Source organism: Thalassophryne amazonica, chromosome 12 (assembly GCF_902500255.1).
Source record: "Thalassophryne amazonica chromosome 12, fThaAma1.1, whole genome shotgun sequence".
Lineage (NCBI taxonomy): Eukaryota > Metazoa > Chordata > Actinopteri > Batrachoidiformes > Batrachoididae > Thalassophryne > Thalassophryne amazonica.
In genome coordinates this window covers 92,723,988-92,747,085 of record NC_047114.1, presented here as the reverse complement: position 1 = coordinate 92,747,085, position 23,098 = coordinate 92,723,988, and the positions used below count along the sequence as shown (strand labels likewise).

At 39.3% G+C, this 23,098-nt stretch overlaps 1 protein-coding gene across 1 annotated transcript; it reads left to right on the top strand.

Moving 5' to 3' along the window:
• Positions 1-686: 686 nt before the first annotated feature.
• LOC117522125 lies at positions 687-22,902 on the top strand. Its single transcript, XM_034183507.1, has 4 exons — positions 687-904; positions 13,967-14,242; positions 17,372-17,491; positions 21,078-22,902. Exons 2-4 carry the CDS (start codon positions 14,017-14,019, stop codon positions 22,340-22,342), a joined length of 1,611 nt encoding a protein of 536 aa, XP_034039398.1. The 5' UTR covers positions 687-904; positions 13,967-14,016; the 3' UTR covers positions 22,343-22,902.
• The last annotated feature ends 196 nt before the right edge of the window (positions 22,903-23,098 follow it).

The following is a 23,098-nucleotide window of genomic DNA, read 5'->3' as shown; positions in this document are numbered from 1 at the left end:
ATTCATGTCAGTCCACTTGGTGCAACAGCTCTCCAAGGTGTGATCACTCCTTTTTAGATGCAGACTAACGAGCAGATCTGATTTGATGCAGGTGTTAGTTTTGGGGATGAAAATTTACAGGGTGATTCCATAATTTATTCCTCAGAATTGAGTGAGTCCATATTTTTTTCCTTCTGCTTGGTCTAAAAAAGTAACCCTTACTGACTGCCTCAATTTTTTTTCCTGATTTCTTAGTGTTTCTTAAAGCCAGAAAGTTGCCATTTGAAATGACTTTAGTTTTGTGTCATGTCTGTGATCTGCTTTTTTTTTCTACAAAATTAAACAACTGAATGAACATCCTCCGAGGCCGGTGATTCCATCATTTTTGCCAGGGGTTGTATAAATAATTATGAAGAACTGTTGTGTGGCTCTGTTTTTGTGATCATGCTAAGAGGGGCAGGGGTTCTACATTTAGCAACAGTGAAATTTGCTGTTCAAATGGGTCACAGCTGTTAAATATATAGAGTCATGGTGCAATGCAGACAGATTACGTGTGGAATAGAGTTCCTTTGTTAATGCATGAACTACAGTGAGCAGTCCTGTGTTTGTGTCTCTGTGCATTCTTTGGTTTCCTTCTGCCTTTCTGTTTATGTGCTCATAGAACAGCAACACATGGATTGGATGCATGAAACTGTGTAATGTTTAATTTTGTTACTTGCAGGTACAAAGTGCAATGACCCATCACCCTCAGACTACCTTCCCCCTGATTCCAAAGGCAAAAGACGTACAGGGAGGCTAAAGGGGACAAATGAAGGTGTCACTGCTACATTGACGTCAGAAGTCAAGCTCGGTGGAAACTCGTCTGCTACTCCGTCTGTACTGTATGTCTCTGTGCTACATGCACAGAGAACTGAAGGCAACCAAGGTAAGTCTTCAGCTCACCCTGACATTGTTGACAGTAGTTCTTTATGAAGATGATTGTGGTGCTAAAGCACAAACGTAAGATGTGCACAGATAAGGACTCCATGTCCGCCACAGTCCAGATGCTGCTGTCCGAGAACCGACAGCTGAAAGACATAATGTCAGCGGTGGATCTTTCTGAAGACTTAGTCAGAGACAACGATGAGAAAACTAAAGTGTACACAGGCTTAACTAGGGATGGGTATCGAGAACCGGTTCCTTTTGGGTATCGTTAAGAAATGATTCGATCCACCGACATCGATAACCTTTTTACTTAACGATTCTGTTATCGGTCCTTCAGAGTGGCCGTTGTTTTTGGGGGTGTTTGTCAGGAAAATTATAATTTCTCTACATTGATTACAGGTCCTGCAGCAGGTCTGTAATCAACTTTTCTGCAGTGCGGCTTTGCTTTGAACCTTGAACCAATCGAAGCAGTGCTTCGATCATTGCTTGGTTGATTGATTTTTTTTTTCTTTTGCTTTCCCCCACTAAAACCCTAAAGAGCATATGGCTGTGAGTATTATTTACCTTTTTTATGTTAAACCGACCTGTTATGGTCTCCTGAAACAGTTAATAGATGTATTTTATAACTTAAAAATGGGGCAGATGCTAACACGTTAGCATGTCTATGGCATTTTCAATGTTAAAGTTAGCATTAAGCAGTTGCAGCTGTCAAGCGTTGGCTGTCATAGAAGAGTCAAATGTATTACAAATTGTAACATTTTTTTAAATGTTATTTTTGTTTATATATTAATAATAATAGTAAGCACAACAATAATAGTAATAATAACTAATCTAATGATTATATACAATTTTAGAGAAAGAGACAAAAAGAACCTGAATAAAAACACAACAGAAAATATAAAACCAACTAACAATGAACATACATAAATAAATACATACATACAGAAATAAATAAGTGTTAAGTGTTTCCTGTGAACACCGAGTGACTCTTACACCTCCATTTCATCCCTGTCTTATTTAAGTTTAATGACAATTTGTTTCAGTCAAACCATATTTTCAATTTGTTAATTTCTTCAGTGATTTCCTCCAGAACTATCTGCCAGCCAGAAAACTGCTGCATCCTAGTAAGAGCAGAATACTACTGGAATGAATTTGAATAAGGAAAGTTTTTTTGTTTTTGTTTCCCCCCCCTCACCAAAATGGATGCTGCACTCATTCCAGTTTATTGTCTGGAATAGTCCCAGATTGCATTTCAGAGCTTCTATAATTCAAACATTTTTGTGCGGGTTGTGTTTGGGGGTAATTTTGGGTTTCAGCTTTTTTTGTTTTTCACCACTTTCATCCCTGAATATGTGAAATCGTGAGTCACTTTAGTGCGGATTAAAGTTACTAATTGGGACTCCTGTCATGTTGCAAGAAAAAAACGAGAATCGTCCTCCGTTCTGTTCATACAGCTCCAAACGCTGCGCGGCTCTCTGCCGAGTCAAGTTAGAATGATAGAATCCAGTCGGAATTAATAACTTCAAAGTGAAACACCATTTTGTTTATTTTTATTTATGTCCAGAGATCAAGGATACAGTGACCAATTTCATATTTATTTACTTTAAAACTCAATGAAATACATAGAAAACCTGTAAAGGCTACTTTTAGTATAAAATTTACAAGAGGTATCGCTAAGGGAATCGATAAGGAATCGGATCGATAAGCAGAATCGATAATGGCATCAATACCCATCCCTAGGTTTAACTACGAGTACATTAATTTTATTAATGGCAGTGTTTGACTTAATCCATCTCAATCTAGAAGAAAAGCCAAATGAAGCTTTGTCACCGTTTCAGCAGCTTCTACTGACACTTATGAAGCTGAGACTCTGCAGTACCTGTTATGTGTTTTCATAGTTCAGTACGCCACAGTCCAAAGAACAATTTCTGATGTCATTCATATTTTAAATGCCAAATATGTGCCTTTAATCTTATTAAGGACATAAAGGGAGCAGATTAGAAGCACAATTCCGTATGTGTTCAAAGCTGTGTTTCCAAAATGTGCTTCAGTAATCGATTTCTTTGAAGTTCTCATTGGAAAAACTAGAGTACACTGCAAGTGCTGCCATCCTGTGCACCATCCAAGACTTAACCCAGAAGGTTGACGAACAGGCTGTGCTGCTAAAAGACATTGAGAAGCGCATTGAAGACAACAAACGGGATAGACAACAAGAAGGAAATGGATACCCTGCTACCTGAAAAAGATGAACAACCAATGGAAGAAGTCATCGGGATTCTCACAAGAGTGCTGCTGATGTCGGTGGAGCGTCTGCGAGACAAAGTGGACACCGGCCATCGTCTGGGGAAAAAAGCGACCCTGCTTCCTCAGACAAGACTTCCCAGGGTTACAATCATTCAATTCGGGGCAAGAACCCTTCGAGATGAGGTTTGGAGTAGGTTGAAGGAGGCGAGAGTCTGCAGTGAGATACATATCGGATTCAAGGAAGACTGTTTACAGTAGAGACAGCGGTTTCTTAAGATGGGTGATGTTTGTTCTGAATGTTTGAACATTGTGGTGTACTTCAGGGGTCGGTGTTAGGGACCAAACTATTTATATTTTATATTCGTGATATTTGTAAGGTGTCACAGACACAGGAACTGGTGTTGTTTGCTAATGACACAAATATTTTCTGTTCTGGGGAGAATTTAAAAGAAATGGTGAAGGAAATCACTGAAGAAATGAAGAAATTGAAAATATGGTTTGACTAAAACAAATTGTCATTAAACTTAAAAAACAAAACTGTTATTTGGAAACTGTAGAACCAACGAGCAAGTACAAATACAGATAGATGGGGTGCAGATTGAAAGGGTTCATGAATATAAATTCCTGGAGTAATAATAGATGAGAAAATTAGTTGGAAACGACACATAAAATATATACAAACCAAATTATCAAGAAGCATTTTGTTAAAGCAAAACGTAATGGATCATAAAATTATTCCATCCTATACTGTTCCATTGTCTTGCCGTATTTCGATTACTGTATAGCGATTTTGGGCAATAACTATACGAGTTCAATAAAATCACTGTTTTTCAAAAAAGGGCAATATGGGTCATTCATACTGTCAGCTATCGGGCCCGTACTCACTCTCTTCTTAAAGTAGTAAAATTCCAAACAGTACAGATCTTGTACAAAGCAATAAAATGACCTTTTACCAAAAAACATACTGAAATTGTTCAGGGATTGAGAGGCAGTATATCAATTAAGTGGGAAAACAACTTTAAAATAAACAAAATTCATGCAAACAAGAAAAGATTTTGCATTTCATTATTTGGGGTGAGACTGTGGAACAGTGTGGGTGAAAGTGTACCTGTAGTGAACTTTAAAAAAATAACTACTTAAATAATCACTAGTAATACTAGTGATCCGATCCCATTAGCTAACACTGGTAATGAGTCCTCGTCAAGTAAGCTCGAGTTCTAAGTCGTTGCATTGTCAGTGACATGTTGCCTCCTGCGTGGGCTGTTCGAGCCCTGGTAGTCGGGTGATTCTTTAACTACGGGCACTATTGGCCTTGTAAATGTAATTTCCACCACACCATTGCCTTACAATATAAAGCGCCTTGGGGCAACTGTTTGTTGTGATTTGGCGCTATATACATGTGCTCTGATGTCACTGTTTATCTCCATAGAAACTACCCAAACAATCTTTCATACAAACTGTTTTTAAAGGGACATTACAGTGTTGTGGTGGAAATTACGGCAATAGTGTGGGACAACTACATTTTGTTTAAAAAAAATCACAACAGTTGTATGACATTGAATACCCCAATTATGTTTTGATTATTTTACTGATATTTTATTCAGAGATATTTTAAAACATTAGAAAAAAAGTTTCTTTACCATTCATTTTTATAATTGAAGATCAAAAGTCTGGGTGTGGGACAAGCACAAAATGGCAATATTTGCATATAATGATGCTGAAAAAAGGTGAAAAAGTCATCATAGACAACTAGAACAAATTTCTTAACACACTTTCATTGTAAAGATAACTATAAAAGTGTGAAATTTCCCCTTTTTTCTGTTTTTCATACAGTATGATCAAAGGACATAATAAGTGCCCGTAGTCTAAGAATCACCCAGTCGATTCTTTTTTTTTGGGGGGGGGGGGAGATTGGCTGGGCTGCAGTGGACTTGTTGACAGTTGATCTATTTCTTTTTGTCTCTTTCTCTAAAATTGTATATAATAATCATTAGATTATTAATATATAAACAAAAATAAATTTAAGAAATATTACAATTTGAAAACAAATGCACCCGAATGTGATGACAGCTGCAACTGCTTAATACTAACTTTTAACATTGAAAATGCCATAGACATGCTAACGTGTTAGCATCGGGATCCGGATCGTGATCCGACTCACCACTAAAATTTAATCACTTGTTCCTCTTGTCATTTCCAACCACTCCACAAAATTTCAACAAAAATAAATTTAAGAAATATTACAATTTGAAAACAAATGCACCCGAACGTGAAGACAGCTGCAACTGCTTAATGCTAACTTTTAACATTGAAAATGCCATAGACATGCTGACACGTTAGCATCGGGATCCGGATCACCACTAAAATTTAATCACTTGTTCCTCTTGTCATTTCCAACCACTCCACAAAATTTCATCAAAATCCATTCAAAACTTTTTGAGTTATCCTGCTTACAGACAGACAAACAAGCAAACGCGACCGAAAACATAACCTCCTTGGCGGAGGTAATAATGGAGACATGCTGCATAACAGAAAAAGTTTCTTTCTACAAAATTGGTTTGACAAAAATATCTTCAGTTTCACAACTAATCACCAGGGGCGTCGGACTGGGGGGGTAAAGGGTACTATGTACCCAGGGCCCAGAGCATGGGGGGGCACAAAAAACTGTCATTAAATACATTTTTGTGTTGCATGTTATTAATGTCCATACAATTCATGTTGTAAAAGAATATAATTAGAATAAATGTATAAATGCTGCAAAACATAATTCTGCTCTAACAATAATATTGAAAGATCTCTGAGGGCCCTTCCACCCCTGCACAGTTGTACAATGGTTTAGTCCAGGCGCACAGGCGACCCCCCCCACACACACACACACACACACACACCCCAAACGGGATCTCACAGAAAGAGGTGTTTAGTAGTGCTGAAACAATGAATCGATTTAATCGATTATTAAAATAGTTGTCAACTAATTTAGTCATCAATTAGTTGTTAAATAACTTTATTTATTATTTATTTGTAATAAAATGTTTCGTTTCTTCCATATAAATCAACCGTTTCTGCAGCATGGCTTTGCTTTGAACCTTGAACCAATCGAAGCAGTGATTCGCAGATTGAAGCAGTACTTCGATCTGCGAATCACTGCTTCGATCTGGTGTTTTGTTGATTCAGTGTTTAATTTCACTTAATCTTAATTTTTCCCCACTAAAACCCCAGTGAGTAACATTTACCTTTTTATGTTAATCTGACCTGTTATGGTCTTCTGAAACAGTTGATAGATGTATTTTATAACTTAAAAACGGGACCGATGCAAACGCGTTAGCATGTTTATGGCGTTTTCAATGTTGAAGTTAGCATTAAGCTGTTGCAGCTGTCAGCACATTTGTTTTCTGTATAATAATTCATGGCTCAGTGTTTGTTGTCGTAAAAGAGTCAAATGTATTACAAATTGTAATTTTATTAATTTATTTGTATTTATATATCAATAATAATAATAATAATAATAATAGAAACAACTACAATAATAGTAATAAGTAATAATGCCACAATATAGTTTTATAGAAACGGACAAAAAGAATCTGATAAACCAAAACAGAAAATTTAAACCAACTAACAATGAACATAAATAAATACAGAAATAAGTGTTTCCTGTGAACACCTAGTGACTCTTAAACCTCCACTTCATCCCTGTTTTATTAAGTTTAATGACAATTTATTTCGGTCAAACCACATCTAAGCTGTGTTTTTACACAAGAAAAAAATTAAATGCAGTAAACTGCACATTTGTGTCTTTTTTTCATGAAAATATCTTATTAAATATAACACATTACACTTTCGTCAGGCCTTTAAAATACTTTCGTGGACTCTTGCTGTAATATGTTGTCAGTGGTTGAGATAGTTGCTGTAGGCATCTAAACCTGATGGAAGTCTGTTTGTGGTGTGTTGGTGATGTATGTATGTGCAAAATAAAACAAAACACTACTCCAGGTATGTTTTTGACGAGAATATAACATCATAACTTTGTTACAAGGTCAAATGTTGATGTTGTGTGACAAATGCCTTTTAATAATAACTCAAAGAAATAATGGCAAAACTCACATGTAGGTAAAAAACCAAAACAATTAATTGAAAAAATAATCGACCTATGAACTGATTAGTAAAATAATCGTTAGTTGCAACCCTAATGTTTAGGCTGAAATAAATTTTTTATTGCTGCATCTTGGCCAGGGCTCCCTTGAAAAAGAGGTTTTTAATCTCAATGGGACTTCCCTGGTAAAATAAAGGTTAAATGAAAAAAAAAAATGTCTTGCCTAAAAAATCAAAGTCCGGATTTCAAAAAAGAAGAGCAAAAATGACAGGGAAAGAATACTAAATGAGGGAAAGCAGCTGCTAACTAAATTCTTTGAAAAGAGAGGTGAGCTTGAAAGCTAGCTATATTGAGTTGGGGGGTCTGGGGGACCAAATTGCACCATTTTTCTAGAAAATGGTGCAATTTGGTCCCCCAGACCCCCAACTCAATATTGCTCCCCCAACTTTAAAAAGGGTTCTGACTCCCAGGTGTGATCTAAGGTATACATGATTTAGGCCTGGTTTGACTACGCATTAGAAATTTGGTGTTTGCGTTAATAAAAAAAGAACATAACAGTGGGGTGGGGGGGGTCTTCAATATGGCTAGTACCCAGGGTCGGACTGGGAACAAATTTCGGCCCTGGCATTTTTCCTCTGGACCAGCCCACTATTGGCCCAACGAATCCACCCCCAAACACGCACACCCACCCGTCCATACCGAACCCCCAATGAACAAATACTATACACCTAAACACCATGAACACACACCTAAACACACACTTTCACTGTCATTTCACCTTGATCATAGTACAAAACACGGACCCGGCGCCACGAGGGGACGTCCTGATAACATTAAAGGCAATTACATATTTTGACGAAATTACAAGTTTAAATGACTATATATATATAAAACATCATGAGGTTTATGTCACAGAAATCCTACTTTACAATCACACTGCAGTCATTGTTAAATTATTTCCTTTTGCATTTATAATAAACATTTGTATTTATTTAGTGTTTGTTTTTCTGGTTGAAATAAGATATAAATAATCTACCAGACTTAAAAAAATATACAAGTTTCCATGTTATTTTGTCTAAAAATAAATGTCTGAGGTTAGAAATTATCTAATCTGAAATAACAGGTGGTTTTAATACAGATGAAAGGTTTCTAAAGAACCATTTATTGATTTATTTAGCTATTTTAATTACAAGTGTTCTAAACTTTTTTTTTAACAGTAATCAGAAATTTTGACACAATTTTAACAACAAAAAAACATTTCCAATGATTTTTCTTCAGAAAACTGCTCTATAAATGAGCAGTCCTGTCACACGTTAATGTTTTGTACAGATCAGTGGTTTCTGCACCAATCGGATTGGTCCAATCCATTTTGTACAGATCAGTGGTTTCTGCCACGAGTATTCCGTGTTTTGGCCCGACACGTCGTTCCTATTGGACAATGTCAAGATACATCACAGCTCAGAGTGTCGAAAGTTGGCGCACCTCATCTCGACAGAACACCGGCTCTGTGTGGTATGCAAGAGATCACTTGACCGACCGTCTATACGTTCAAATAATAATTTAAAAAAATACTGTCATCACTCTTCATTCTTAGTCAGTCTCTTACAACGGTGCAGCATAAATACACGAGCTTTCCAGGAGCGCACGTCTCCTCCGGTGCGCACTATTTTTTTGGGGGGGGGGGGGCGCCCCCTGTGATAAACTCATCGCCCCCTTAATATATATATATATATATATATTTTTTTTTTTTCTGGCGCCAGGTCTGACAAAACGGAAGCAAATGCACACAAGCAGAAAAAAGTTTTTGTGTGTGTGTGTGTGAGAGAGAGGGGTAATGTGTAACCACTGCTAGGATTCACACAGCAGCAAATTAAGGAGCTGAAGTCCGTAGCTGTTGCATTTAAAGATTAACAAAACTAAAGCACAGTTAATTAAGATAAAAGAAACGATTCCAACCTTGTATCAGTAGAAGAGCAGAGAGAAGTCCAGGCGCCGAGGACTCAATCCATTCACAGGGGCAGGAGCGACCGCCTGCTCTTCCTGCAATCTGATTGGCCACCCTGTATGCTTCTCCATTGTCATTGGCTGTTGGTCATGTCAATCATTGTGCTCGATGTAAGTCTCCGTTGTGTGATCAAACGGAAACAAAACTGAAACGTAGAATAAGACTGTGCCGTGTATGAAACACTACAGAACTTTTATTTTGACACAAATTCAGGAAGTGGCTCTGTAGCTGCGCCGATTAAATGCTGTAGCTTCACTGATCACGGACTTTCCTCGCGTTGACAGCAGCGCGCGGTTCGAGAACACTGTATATTTCCATAATCTCTATAAATATGGGAGGGCCGGCCCACACACGTCTAAACGTGCAGCGGCCCACCGGACAAATGGCCAAAATCACAGATTATCAGTCCGAGCCTGCTAGTACCTAGGGCCCAGCATTTGGTGCTATGCCCTTGCTAATCACTACCAATGGACACTTATTGAGTCATCAAGAATTCAGCTGGAGTGATGATGTTATGCAGAAATGTCTCTCCTGCAGCCAATGTTCTGTTGTCAATCCATGCGAAACTTACTGTGGGGAAATATGCTTTGCATCTCGCAGCAGTGGCAACAGAGCAATACGTGCATTATTTCAGATAGATACGGCAACAAAGCCTTATGTAATTTCATACTGGAATACATTTGTTGTTGAAGTTCCATGGGAAAAGATCTGGTTACTCCCCCAAAAATATTTGGTTACAAATGAAATCAAAGAGATCTCCTTTTAAAATTCTCCATAAAATTTATCCCGAGAAACATTTTATGCTTAAATTCAAAATGGATATTTAACTGTTCTTTTGTTCTGATCAGCCTGAAACGGTTCCCCACTTATTTTGGTCCTGCACCTACACAAAAAAGTTTTGGCAAGATTGTACTAGATTTTTTTTTTGTGCAATAAAATATATGGGGATTTCTGTTTGAAATACAAACATATTATATTTGGTGTGTTTAAATGTAATGTTGTTGTCCCTTCGGCTGCTCCCGTTTATTGTCGTGGTTGCCACAGGGGATCATGAAAAAGCATTTGTCATTAACTTAATTTTTATTCTTGGAAAATTCAGTAAATGTAAATTCTCCAATCAAAAGCAAATCTTCCAGTTATTCAACAAAGTATTTGAATTATATCTGCTTTCAGTTGTCTCTTCCAAAAATCAAAAGGCCTTAAAACTATTAATACCTGCAATGCTTTTTCACTGATTGACAGTGAGTGACAGGCTGATATGGAATATCTGTGCATGAAAGACTCAACTTAAGATGATGTACTGGTGTTGCAGTTTTTTTTTTTTTTTTTTTTTTTTTTTTTTTTTTAATAGCCCAGTTGCTTTTGAGTTGATGTGCCTTTACTTAAGTGTGTGACAACATTTGAAGGGCGTCATGGCCAATCATTCATCCTGTTCTCTGGCCCTGTGACTTGCAGGTCTTTTATGGTGCCCAGCATTTACTTTGTGTAAGTTTGATAGTTTTCCCCTGTTGTATATTGGATATAGAAACGTTGTACACTTGGAATTCAAGCAATTTCTGTTGCTGTGAGAAATGTGTAGAGGTACCCTTGAATTGTATTGATAAAGTGTAAAATTGTTCAATTAAAAAGAAAAAAGAAAAACTAAACAATTGGGCCGGATACTGGCCTCCATTTTGGAGTGAGATTTCCCACTCAATGACCAATAGGAGAGCAGCGCTCACGCCCCATCAAAGTGGGGCTGACGTCAGTGTCTCGACCGTCAACCAATCACAGACTAGGAGAGATCAGTATCTGGCCCAATTCAGTCCGCCTTTTATATTTGCGCATGCGTCATTTCGGACCACAGCAGCTCGTCTGAGACGGAGTCTCTTCACCCAAAGCAAACAAATGGATTAAAGGGATTATTAACCATCAGCTGATAAAGGTAAACCCTCTTAAATCATTCTAAAATCAGTTTTAAGCAGAAACGAGGCGAAATTCCGTGATGCTTTGAAATGTCCGACGCGCGGTGAACGCATCAGCTAGCAGCTCGTCCAGCGCTCTGATCGCTTCGGCCGCTCTCTGATGAAATAATGCTAAATTTATGTGGAAATAATTGTTGTACTAAAGCTTCAGATATCTGTTGCTGAGATAGATGATGAGTGGTGAGCAGTTTGAAGCAGAAACGAGGTGTTAATCCGTGAACCGCGTCATCGGGGGGGGACCGATTTTTAGGGGGACCGTTCGGTCGGCGACCCCCCCCCCCCCCCCCCCCGTTTAATTATTTTATTTTATTTTTTTCGGGCTGTTGCCGGGCTATGGGAACCATAGACACTATAAAGGGTAGACGCCGCATTGTTGTAATTCTATCACAGGGTTACAGTGAAGATTTGTTTCTATATTGTTTATTTTTAATTTTTATCCTATAATAAAGTTGCTTTTTTATTTTCTCTGTTGTGTAAAGTGCTATATAAATAGAATGTATTATAATAAGGTGTAGATAGCTCTGTATACAGTTAGTTCTATTTTAGGGCTTTTAGCTGGAAAACTTTTACAAGCAAATTTGTACATGTGTAAATATGGTTTGGGGTACGTCGTGTTCTTTTGTTAATTTGACAATTTACATTTTATTCTCTCTGCTTTGTACGGCCTTTCTCTCTCTGTCCTGATAGGAAGTATGTTGATGCGATATGTGATTTATGTTATCATTTTCTGATAAACTTTAATATTTATGTATGAATGATAATGATACTCTGTATATGATTCGTGTATATATTATGCTTTTCTCTGATGTATAATGTTTATTATATACATATGTGTGTGTGTGTTCTGATTTATATATATTTTCATTTTCTCTGATGTATAACATAACTATTATGTTTTATATGGAATTATAATGTAGTCAGTATTTGGTTTATAGATAAATATTTATACATAGCCTAATCATATATTGTCTCTTCAAATTCCTACAATAGTTGATTTTACTGCCACTATCTGCTTCTCTATCATATATTAGTGTGTATTTATGTATAATGTATGTGTTTACAGTGTTTGCAAAATACCTGTCTGCAGTCTAGGCTATATCATAGTATTGGTACTGTTCATCCCGCAGTGAATATTAAAATACAACAAACCATTTGTCCTGTATCTTAGCTACATGTGTGACATTTACAGAAAAAAACTGCTTGAAAATTAGTTTAGTATTCAGAGAGTTTGAATGGATTGAATGCGCTGTGCCTGTCAAACAGCACTGAGTGGAGCGGGTTGGACGACCGGTCTAAGATGGCAACCCCACGGCTCGTCAGCGCCAATAGGCAGCAGCGGCTGATGCGGCGTCTACCCATTATAATGTCTATGATGGTGACTGGTCAGGTGTCGTCCGCCAGTGAATCAAAACCTTCCTATCTCCTAGACTATTATTTTTGTTCTTTGGATAATGTAAGATTGATCCCTCCTAATCTATGCCATGATTAGCCATTTTATTTATTTTCTTTCTTTTATTACTTTGATACTTTATTTCCTTCTATTCTCACTTACTCATATCTCACTGGAACAAATACTCAATTCTAAAAATTGTCATTCTTTAATCAAAGTTTATACAAGTTTTGTGGAATCATCAGCAAGCTATATATATATATATATATATATATATATTTTAATAGTTGCACTAAAAGAATAAAACACCACTTAACTAGCTATAGGAGAGTTAGTTTTCCCTGCATTGACATTTATTACACACAGCTTTATGAGCTTCAGCATAATATAAGTAATAAAGGTTGTAGCAACAACACCTAAAGCTCCAAAACTATGCACAAGTAGACCTAATAAATGTCTTAAAATAGTTCGTCCAACACAAAACACGTTGCTACACATGTTGAGTTAATAAGCTGCTTCTTCTCCTCATCTTTGCCTATATGCTGGACTAGAGAGAACTCATCAAATTCTTAATTACTTCCAGTTTCAGTCGCACTCACAGGTGGAATGTTCGTTCGTAGCTGCATATGACGGTGTTTTTTTAACAAAATTACAAAGAATAAAGTTGCGTGCGCCTCATTAAAGATCAATAGAAAAGAGCGTTCAGGAGCAGTTTGTGCGGAGGTAATTTTATAACATTTTTTTTGGGGGGGGGGGGGGTTGTTCTGTGGTTGGCAATAAGCCTCCCGCTACAAGAGTTTTTACAGGTGGTGCATGGTTGCCTTATGCTTTCTATAATAATGCCAGTCATTTGCTGCGTTTTTAACCGTACCAGTCGTTTCCTGAAGGGTTCAGGGATACATTTCCTTAGGATTCCTAATTGGGAACTGAAAAGATCTTCATGGATTAATGCAATTCGACTTAAGAAATGGGTGCCTTCGGCTCACTCACGTGTTTGTGGTATCCACTTCCTGTTGGGTAAGACGCGAGTAAATTTAAATAATTTCTTTTGTTCTATAGTTCCTTATTTTACTGCTCAGAAAAGTCAGGAATAATTTTCTTTTTTTTTTTTTTGGCATGGTGCTACGTTGCATCTGATTAGGAACATGACCGCAACCAAGGGAATTTGTTTTCAGCGGCTCTCCCATTGCTAGCCAATGAGGGGGACACTTCGGGCTGCATGCGCAGTAAATGCCCAGTTGTCCGTGGGAGTCCACAAAGTTCCTTACTTTCTGATACAGGCACTGAAACTAAATATCTGCGTACAGTTCAGACTTATCGTCTATCAACTCAGTAAACAAATCCAATTTTTTTTTTCTCAATCCATGTAGGGGTATCGAGTGATAATCCAACCAACCCAGCCTATGTTCCTCACCTGAGGATGGGTTACGACGAGGAACAGGCTCTGGAAAATTCATTGAAGAAGAAAGCAAGAAGCGTACTTCAAAAAGTTAGAAGCAGAAGGCGAGAAGTGGTGGAAAAACCTGAGGGGAGCAGCACTGCATTATTGGAGGAGGAAGATTGTTCTCAGGTGGAAACTTTTGGATTTGGACCACTGGAAACTGAAAAACTGGAGACCGAAAGCCCTGAAACTGCTGAAAGTAGCGGTATGCTAAATAATGCTGTTTACCAGGTTTTTTGGTGTTGCGTTTTTACACTCTTTGGCCATGTCAGGCACTGACAGTAGGGATGTCCCGATCTTTTTTTTTTTTGGGCCCCGATCCAATTCCGAGTCATCTGATTTTGAGTATCTGCCGATACCGAGTCCCGATCTGATACTTTAAAAAACTGAATGAACAATGAACAAATGCTAAATATATAATATTTTCATTTTAATCACCTTATTTTATTATTTATCACTTAAACAGTGCACTTCTCCTTGAGGTAGCTTGAACAGTCAAGTAATAATCTACCAGACTTAAAAAAATGTACAAATTTCCATGTTATTTTATTTGTCTAAAAATAAATGTCCAAGGTTCCTTATGTTAAACAAGAAATTATCTAATCTGAAATAACAGGTGGTTTTAATTTACAGATAAAGGGTTTCTAAAGAACCATTTATTGATTTAGCTACAGTGAGGAAAATAAGTATTTGAACACCCTGCGATTTTGCAAGTTCTCCCACTTAGGAATCATGGAGGGGTCTGAAATTTTCATCTTAGGTGCATGTCCATTGTGAGAGACATAATCCCCCCCCCCCCCCCCCCCCCCCAAAAAAAAAATCCGGAAATCACAATGTATGATTTTTTTTTTATAATTTATTTGTATGTTACTGCTGCAAATAAGTATTTGAACACCTGCCAATCAGCAGAAATTCTGGCCCTCAAAGACCTGTTAGTCCGCCTCTAAAAGTCCACCTCCACTCCACTTATTATTTCAAATTAGAAGCACCTATTTGAGGCCTTTCGCTGCATAAAGACACCTGTCCACCCCACACAATCAGTAAGACTCCAACTACTAACATGGCTAAGACAAAAGAGCTGTCCAAAGACACCAGAGACAAAATTGTAGACCTTCACAAGGCTGGAAAGGGCTACAGGGCAACTGCCAAGCAGCTTGGTGAAAAAAGATCAACTGCTGGAGCAATTATTAGAAAATGGAAGAAGCTAAACATGACTGTCAATCTCCCTCGGACTGGGGCTCCATGCAAGATCCCACCTCGTGGCGTATCAGTGATCCTAAGAAAGGTGAGGAATCAGCCCAGAACTGCACGGGAGGAGCTGGTCAATGACCTGAAGAGAGCTGGCACCAACCACTGTTTCCAAGGTTACTGTGGGTAATACACTAAGACGTCATGGGTTAAAATCATGCATGGCACGGAAGGTTCCCCTGCTTAAATCAGCACACATCCAGAGGAGTCATGGGAGAAAGTTATATGGTCAGATGAGACCAAAATACAACTTTTTTTTTTTCTTAATTCCACTCACCGTGTTTGGAGGAAGAAGAATGCTGAGTACCATCTCAAAAACACTGTCCCTACTGTGAAGCATGGGGGTGGAAGGATCATGCTTTGGGACAGGACGACTGCAGTGTATTAAGGAGAGGATGACCGGGGCCCATGTATTGTGAGATTTTGGGGAACAACCTCCTTCCCTCAGTTACAGCATTGAAGATGGGTCGTGGATGGGTCTTCCAACATGACAATGACTCGAAGCACACAGCCCGGATAACCAAGGAGTGGCTCCGTAAGAAGCATATTAAGGTTCTGGAGTGGCCTAGCCAGTCTCCAGCTCAGTAACCTGGCTGATCTAGAGAAGATCTGTATGGAGGAGTGGACCAAAATCCCTGCTGCAGTGTGTGCAAACCTGGTGAAAAAACTACAGGAAACATTTGACATCTGTAATTGCAAACAAAGGCTACTGTACAAAATATTAACATTGATTTTTCACAGGTGTTCAAATACTTATTTGCAGCAGTAACATACAAATAAATTATTAAAAAAAATCATATATTGTGATTTCTGGATTTTTTTTTTTTTTTTTTTTTTTTAGATTATGTCTTTCACAGTGGACATGCACCTAAGATGAAAATTTCAGACCCCTCCATGATTTCTAAGTGGGAGAACTTGCAAAATTGCAGGGTGTTCAAATACTTATTTTCCTCACTGTATTTTAATTACAAGTGTTCTAAACTTTTTTTAAACAGTAATCAGAAATTTTGAGGTAACAAACAACAGAAAACACTTCCAAGGATTTTTCTTCAGAAAACTGCTCTATAAATGAGCAGTCCTGTGACACGTTTCTGTTTTGTACAGATCAGTGGTTTCTGCACTGATCTGTTTTGTAGATCTGCAATAATGAGCTTGAAATAGCGCTGATCAAAATAATGAGGATAAAATCGATATCGGATTCCTGATCAGGATGCAACATCTGATTTCGATCAAGTCTGAAACCATGTGATCGGGCCCGATTTCCGATCACGTGATCGGATCGGGACATCCCTAACTGACAGTACAACAAGTCTACAAAGACCTTCATTGTAGGTTAGCTTAGAGAAATACCTTGCTTTTGTGGTACTATCTAGGTTTCACACATATTCAGAGACTGCCGAATCGCTTCCTGAACTGGAAGACGCCATACTTTCTCTCTTTCGTGGTATCAAATTACACTGGTTCTTGCCAACCACGTCAATGTGCATTCTTGGATGTCATCTTGCATGACATCAATGTTTCTAAACAGGAAGTATCGCTATGCAGTCTATGGGTCTGACTGGGCGGTTCTCTAAAAATGGAGATCATCTTATTCTGGTTTGCACAACTGCCCAGAATCCCTAAATGGTTAACACAATATTATTTTCTTAAAGTCTATTATTAAAACTAACAGTCTGCATTCCAGGCACTTTTTACCCCTATTTTATATACATACCGAGTCATAAATGATTACTATCCAAATCCTCTCTAACTGATCCCGGATAAGCAGTTGAAGACGTATGTATTACTATCCAAATACTTGTGATTGTAACTGCAGACTCATACAGCTGAACACCATCTATCACAAGGCAACATGCTTTAAATTTCTGAAACACACACTGGGCGAAGCAGAAATGATAATTTCTTGTTCAGCGTTTGGCTTCACCATTCGCCACAGATTTCCTTCAAACCAGGAAAGATGAGCTAAATGTGTAGCCGCTGTGAACTGGGAAAACTCGCAGTTGTACTGTAACCACTGCTGACCTACAAATATAGTTGCAGTATTTTGTTTTCTTAAGTTTATTTTTGTAACATTTTCTCTTTGCAGGAGAGGAAATTAATCCTGATTATGTTCCATCTATGTTACCTACAACGTCCAAGTCTACAGCCACGTTAGAAACCAAGATCAGCAGATTCAACAGCCAAAGCAGATGGGTGAACAGAAAAGGTAAATTGATGTACTTGTAAATAAATTATTACTAGCGTGTTGCCTGTGGGGATGCACGGCTCTAGATTGGGTAGTGTTTATAAAATAGGTAGCTGATATTTTTCAAGGGTGTTAATAAATTGTGTAAATTTTCTATAATGAGTTAGAATGGTGTGTGAGTCCAGAATGTTTTTAGAATCTTAGACCTTAACAGTTTTTAGATGAAGAACTCAACCCTTTCATTTCCTGTTAATTACATCCATCCATCCATTTTCTTCTGCTTTATCTGGAGTCGGGTCGCAGGGGCAGCAGTTCAAGCAAAGCCGCCCAGACCTCCCGATCCACACACACCTCCCCCACCTCCTCCGGGGGAACCCCAAGGCGTTCCCAAGCCAGCCGAGAGATATAGTCCCTCCAGTGTGTCCTGGGTCTTCCCCGGGGCCTCCTCCCGATGGGACGTGCCCGCAACACCTCTCCAGCGAGGCATCCAGGGGGCATCTGGAAAAGATGCCCGAGCCACCTCAACTGACTCCTTTCGACGTGGAGGAGCAGCGGCTCGACTCCGAGCTCCTCACCCTATCTCTAAGGGAGCGCCCAGCCACCCTGCGGAGGAAACTCATCTCGGCCGCTTGTACTCGCGATCTCGTTCTTTCGGTCATGAGCCAAATCTCATGACCATAGGTGAGGATCGGAACGTAGATCGATCGGTAAATCGAGAGCTTTGCCCCCTACTCAGATCTCTCTTCACCACGACGGTCCTACTCAGATCTCTCTTCACCGCGACGGTCCGATACAGCGACTGCATCACTGCAGATGCTGCACCGATCCATCTATCGAGCTCACGCTCCATCTGTCCCAAGGACACTCCACCGACCTGAAGAGGGCAAAGCACCTTTTTCCAGTCGAAAACCATGGCCTCGGATTTGGAGGTGTTAATTTTCATCCTGGACGCCTCACACTTGGCTGCAAATCGCCCCAGTGCACGCTGAAGGTCCTGATTTGACGAAGCCAACAGAACCACATAGTCCGCAAACAGCAGAGACGAGATTCTGTGGTTCCCAAACCAGACCCCCTCTACACCCTGGCTGCACCTAAAAATTCTGTCCATAAAAATAATGAACAGAACCGGTGACAAAGGGCAGCCCTGGCAGAGGCCAGTGTGCACTGGAAACAGGTTTGAGTTATGTAATTAACCTGTTTCCTGTTAATTACATTTTTTTTTTTTTTTATGTCAATTTGCTGCCTGGCACCTTGCTGTCAGAACAGGTGCACAGAGGGCTGAGCAAGAATGACAGCGGCATCAGAGGGATTTTTTTCCTTACCAGTGTCACCTGTGTACTTGCGCTAGGGGTTGGTAAGGTTAGACCATACTTGTGGCAGCGTTGTTGTGATTTGGTGAAATACAGTAGTGTTCAGAATTATAGTAGTGCTATGTGATTAAAAAGATTAATCCAGGTTTTTATATTTCTTATTGTTACATGGGAAACAAGGTACCAGTAGATTCTGACAAATCCAACAAGACCAAGCATTCATGATATGCACACTCATAAGGCTATGAAATTGGGCTATTAGTAAAAAAAAAAAAAAAAAGTAGAAAAGGGGGTGTTCACAATAATAGTAGTGTGGCATTCAGTCAGTGAGTTCGTCAATTTTGTGGAACAAACACTTTTCTCTTTGAAAGCCTGAGGAAAATAAGACGTTCAAGTAGTTTGATTAAAAAGTTGATTGGAGAGGGGAAAACCTATACGCAGGTGCAAAAAATTATAGGCTGTTCATCTACAATGATCTCCAATGCTTTAAAATGGACAAAAAAAAAACAGAGATGCGTGGAAGAAAACAGAAAACAACCATCAAAATGGATAGAAGAATAACCAGAATGGCAAAGGCTCACCCATTGATCAGCTCCAGGATGATCAAAGACAGTCTGGAGTTACCTGTAAGTGCTGTGACAGTTAGAAGACGCTTGTGTGAAGCTAATTTATTTGCAAGAATCCCCTGCAAAGTCCCCCTGTTAAATAAAAGACGTGCAGAAGAGGTTACAATTTACCAAAGAACACATCAACTGGCCTAAAGAGAAATGGAGGAATATTTTGTGGACTGATGAGCGCTCTCCCCCCTTCTCTCTCTCTCTCTCTGTGTGTGTCTAATCAGAGCTGTGACTCTTTAAAATAAATGCACATGCACCAACATGCACTCTCTGCATGTTGGTGCGCCCATCAAACGCCCTGATCGATCAGTCTGATCAAAGCTGAAAAGAGCTGTGACTAAAATAAACGCGCACTCTCTGCATTAAAAAAAAATAATAATAATAATAATGTTAAATGACTCTGTTTTTGAGCCGCACCACACCCTGCAGTAGAGAACAGAACGCACTTCCACAGAGGCAGAAAGTAGCACTGAAACTGGTGCAGCATGGCACACGCGACTGTTTGCACACATTAAAACGCGAACACACGCAGCTGCAAGTATGAACGAACACTGTTAAAGGCTGAGTACGCGCGTATTTTGGGCATATTTAAATGAAACACAACGCCGCAGAGAGCAGCTCTACGAATACGCCACTGTGACAGGCCCTTAATAGCCCAATTTCATAGCCTTAAGAGTGTGCATATCATGAATGCTTGGTCTTGTTGGATTTGTGAGAATCTACTGAATCTACTGGTACCTTGTTTCCCATGTAACAATAAGAAATATACTCAAAACCTGGATTAATCTTGTTAGACACATAGCACTACTATTATTCTGAACACTACTGTATAAATTAAAATTGAACTGAAAAAGTGTAAAAAACAAACTGAACGCTACACCATCATCTCCCACAAACGGACGGATGCCAGGAGGATTTCCTCAGTAATCGTACATTAAGTGGACCTACTGACAGCTACTAAAAGTGCTAACACTGTTAGCATCCATACAACTTTAAATAAGACAAGAGTGTCACTTAGCACAGCTCAATATTACAGCACAGATGTCTTACATGATCTGTTAGGACGTTTCACAGCGCAACAAGCCATATTATTCCAAGTGTTTGTAATAAAATACTCCAATCAGACACATCAGCAGCGAGTGGCTCAGGTACAGTCAAAGGAGTGGCCGTCACTGGACCCAGCTGCTGTCACTCAGAGCAACCAGTAAGATGATTGGAAAAAATTCACCCCGGTGCAGTTGTCATGGAGGAGGAAACTTATCTATAGAGACTAAACAGATTTTTGTACCAGGCTGAAAAAATGTATTTGTACACAAAGGCTGTACATTTTAAAATTGGTTTCTGTGGGAGTGTGCTCTGTTTTGGAGCAAAGCCTGAAATGGCCAGTCAAGGAACTGCACTTCCTGGTTGCAGTGATGCAGCTGAACTTGACCTCTCAGGCTTTTGGAAATTTGCAATGAGGTCACAGCTGTTAATTATATAGCGTTGTGGTGCAATGCAAACAGATTACATTTGGAATAGAGTTCCTTTGTCAATGCATGAAGTACAGTGAGAAGTCCTGTGTTTGTTTCTCTGTGCATTCTTTGGTTTCCTTCAGCCTTTCTGTTTATGTGCCCATAGAACAGTGACACATGGATTGGATGCATGAAACTGTAACATGTTTAATTTTGTTACTTGCAGGTAAAAAGAACAACAATCCATCATCTCCAGACTACTTTTCCTCTGTTTCCAAAGGCAAAAGACATATGAAGAGGTTAAAGGGGACAAATGAAGGTGTCACTGCCACAAAGAAGTCAAAAGTCGAGCTCTGTGGAAACTTGTCTGCTACTCCGTCTGTGCTGTACGTCTCTGTGCCACGTACACAGGGAAGTGAAGGCAACCAAGTTACGTCTTCAGTTCACGCGGACATTGTTGAAGTAGTTATTTATGAAGACGATTGTGGTGCTGAAGCACAGACGTGCACAGATAAGAACTCCGTGTCCACCACAGTCCAGATGCTGCTGTCCGAGAACCAACAGCTGAGAGACATGATGTCAGCGGTGGATCTTTCTGAAGTCTCGTTCAGAGACAACGATGAGAAAACTAAAGTGTACACAGGCTTAACTACGTTCACTTTATTAATGGCGGTGTTTGACTTGATCCGTCCCAATCTAGAAGAAAAACCAAATGAAGCTTTGACACCGTTTCAGCAGCTTCTACTGACACTTATGAAGCTGAGACTTGGCATTCCTCTGCAGTACCTGTCGTATGCTTTCAAAGTTCAGGACGCCACAGTCCAAAGAACGTTCTCTGATGTCATTCATATTTTAAATGTCAAATTTGTGCCTTTAATCTTATTCTGGCCAGAAAGGGAGCAGATTAGAAGGACAATGCCGTATGTGTTCAAAGCTGCGTTTCCAAAATGTGCTTCAATAATCGATTGCTTTGAAGTTCTCATTGAAAAACCTGCAGCTTCACATGCAAAGTCCCTTCAGCATCCACATGACAAAAGTCACAACAGCATGAAGTATTTAATTTCTGTGACGCCTCAAGGCTTCGTGAGCTTTGTGTCTCAGGGCTGGGCCGGTTGTACAAGCAATAGACTTCTGACAGAGCGTTGTGGATACCTGAGGAACCTTGAGGCTGGAGATACTGTGCTCGCACATCGAGACTTCTCCATAGAGGATGTTGTTGCGATACATGGTGCGGAATTACAAATCCCAGATTTTACAGAAACCAAAGGACTCTCGTACAGAGAAATTCTGGAGACGAGACACAAAGCTTCTGTGAGAAAACACATTGAAAGAATGATTGGTAACGTGAGACAAAACTACCCAATTTTACAAAGTACTGTTCCTATTGATTTTTTGCAAACCAATCAGTCAGGACTAACGATGGTTGATAAAATCGTTCGAGTAGCCTGCGGGCTTTGTAATATATGTGAGTCAGTTGTGCCTTTTGATTAAGTGTAATACAAAAAAAACAGACTGAGAATCCCCCTGCTGGTGACTTGTACTGTGGAATTGATTGGTTTTGTGTTGGCTTCATCACTTTGGCAGATAAATTAGAAGATATTCATTGAAGCATGCCTGATCCCCCCCCCCCTTCTGGTACTGTATTTGGAAGTTTAAAACCCAAGTATGTTCCCGAGCTAACCGTGGGATTTTAGTAAATGAAGAGAATGCAGTTAATGTATAAAACTCATATCTTAAGTGGTCATGTGTACAGTATGACACATTTCTGCACACACCCAGTGGTCGTACCGTGTATGTGGCCCTTCAGCACTGACAGAACCCAGTAGTATCAGCAGTAGTGTTGGGAATCTGTCCTGTCATCCTCGCTCAGCACTCGCACGTTTTATCGAGCTGGCTCGAGCTTTTCTTGAGATAACATGAATTGTTAGGTGTTGTCATATTGTGGCGGATGCAATGTCTAAAACTATTAAATATAAGTTAGGGGAGGTGATGGTCTAGTGGTTAAGGTGTTGAGCTTGAGACCAGAAGATCCTCAGTTTAAATCCCCCCGACTGAAAAATCACTAAGGGTCCTTGGGCAAGGTCTTTAATCCCCTATTGCTCCCGGTGTGTAGTGAGGGCCTTGTATGGCAGCACCCTGACATCGGGGTAAATGTGAGGCATTATTGTAAAGCGCTTTGAGTGTCTGATGCAGATGGAAAAGCGCTATATAAATGCAGTCCATTTACCATAATCCTATAATAAACCA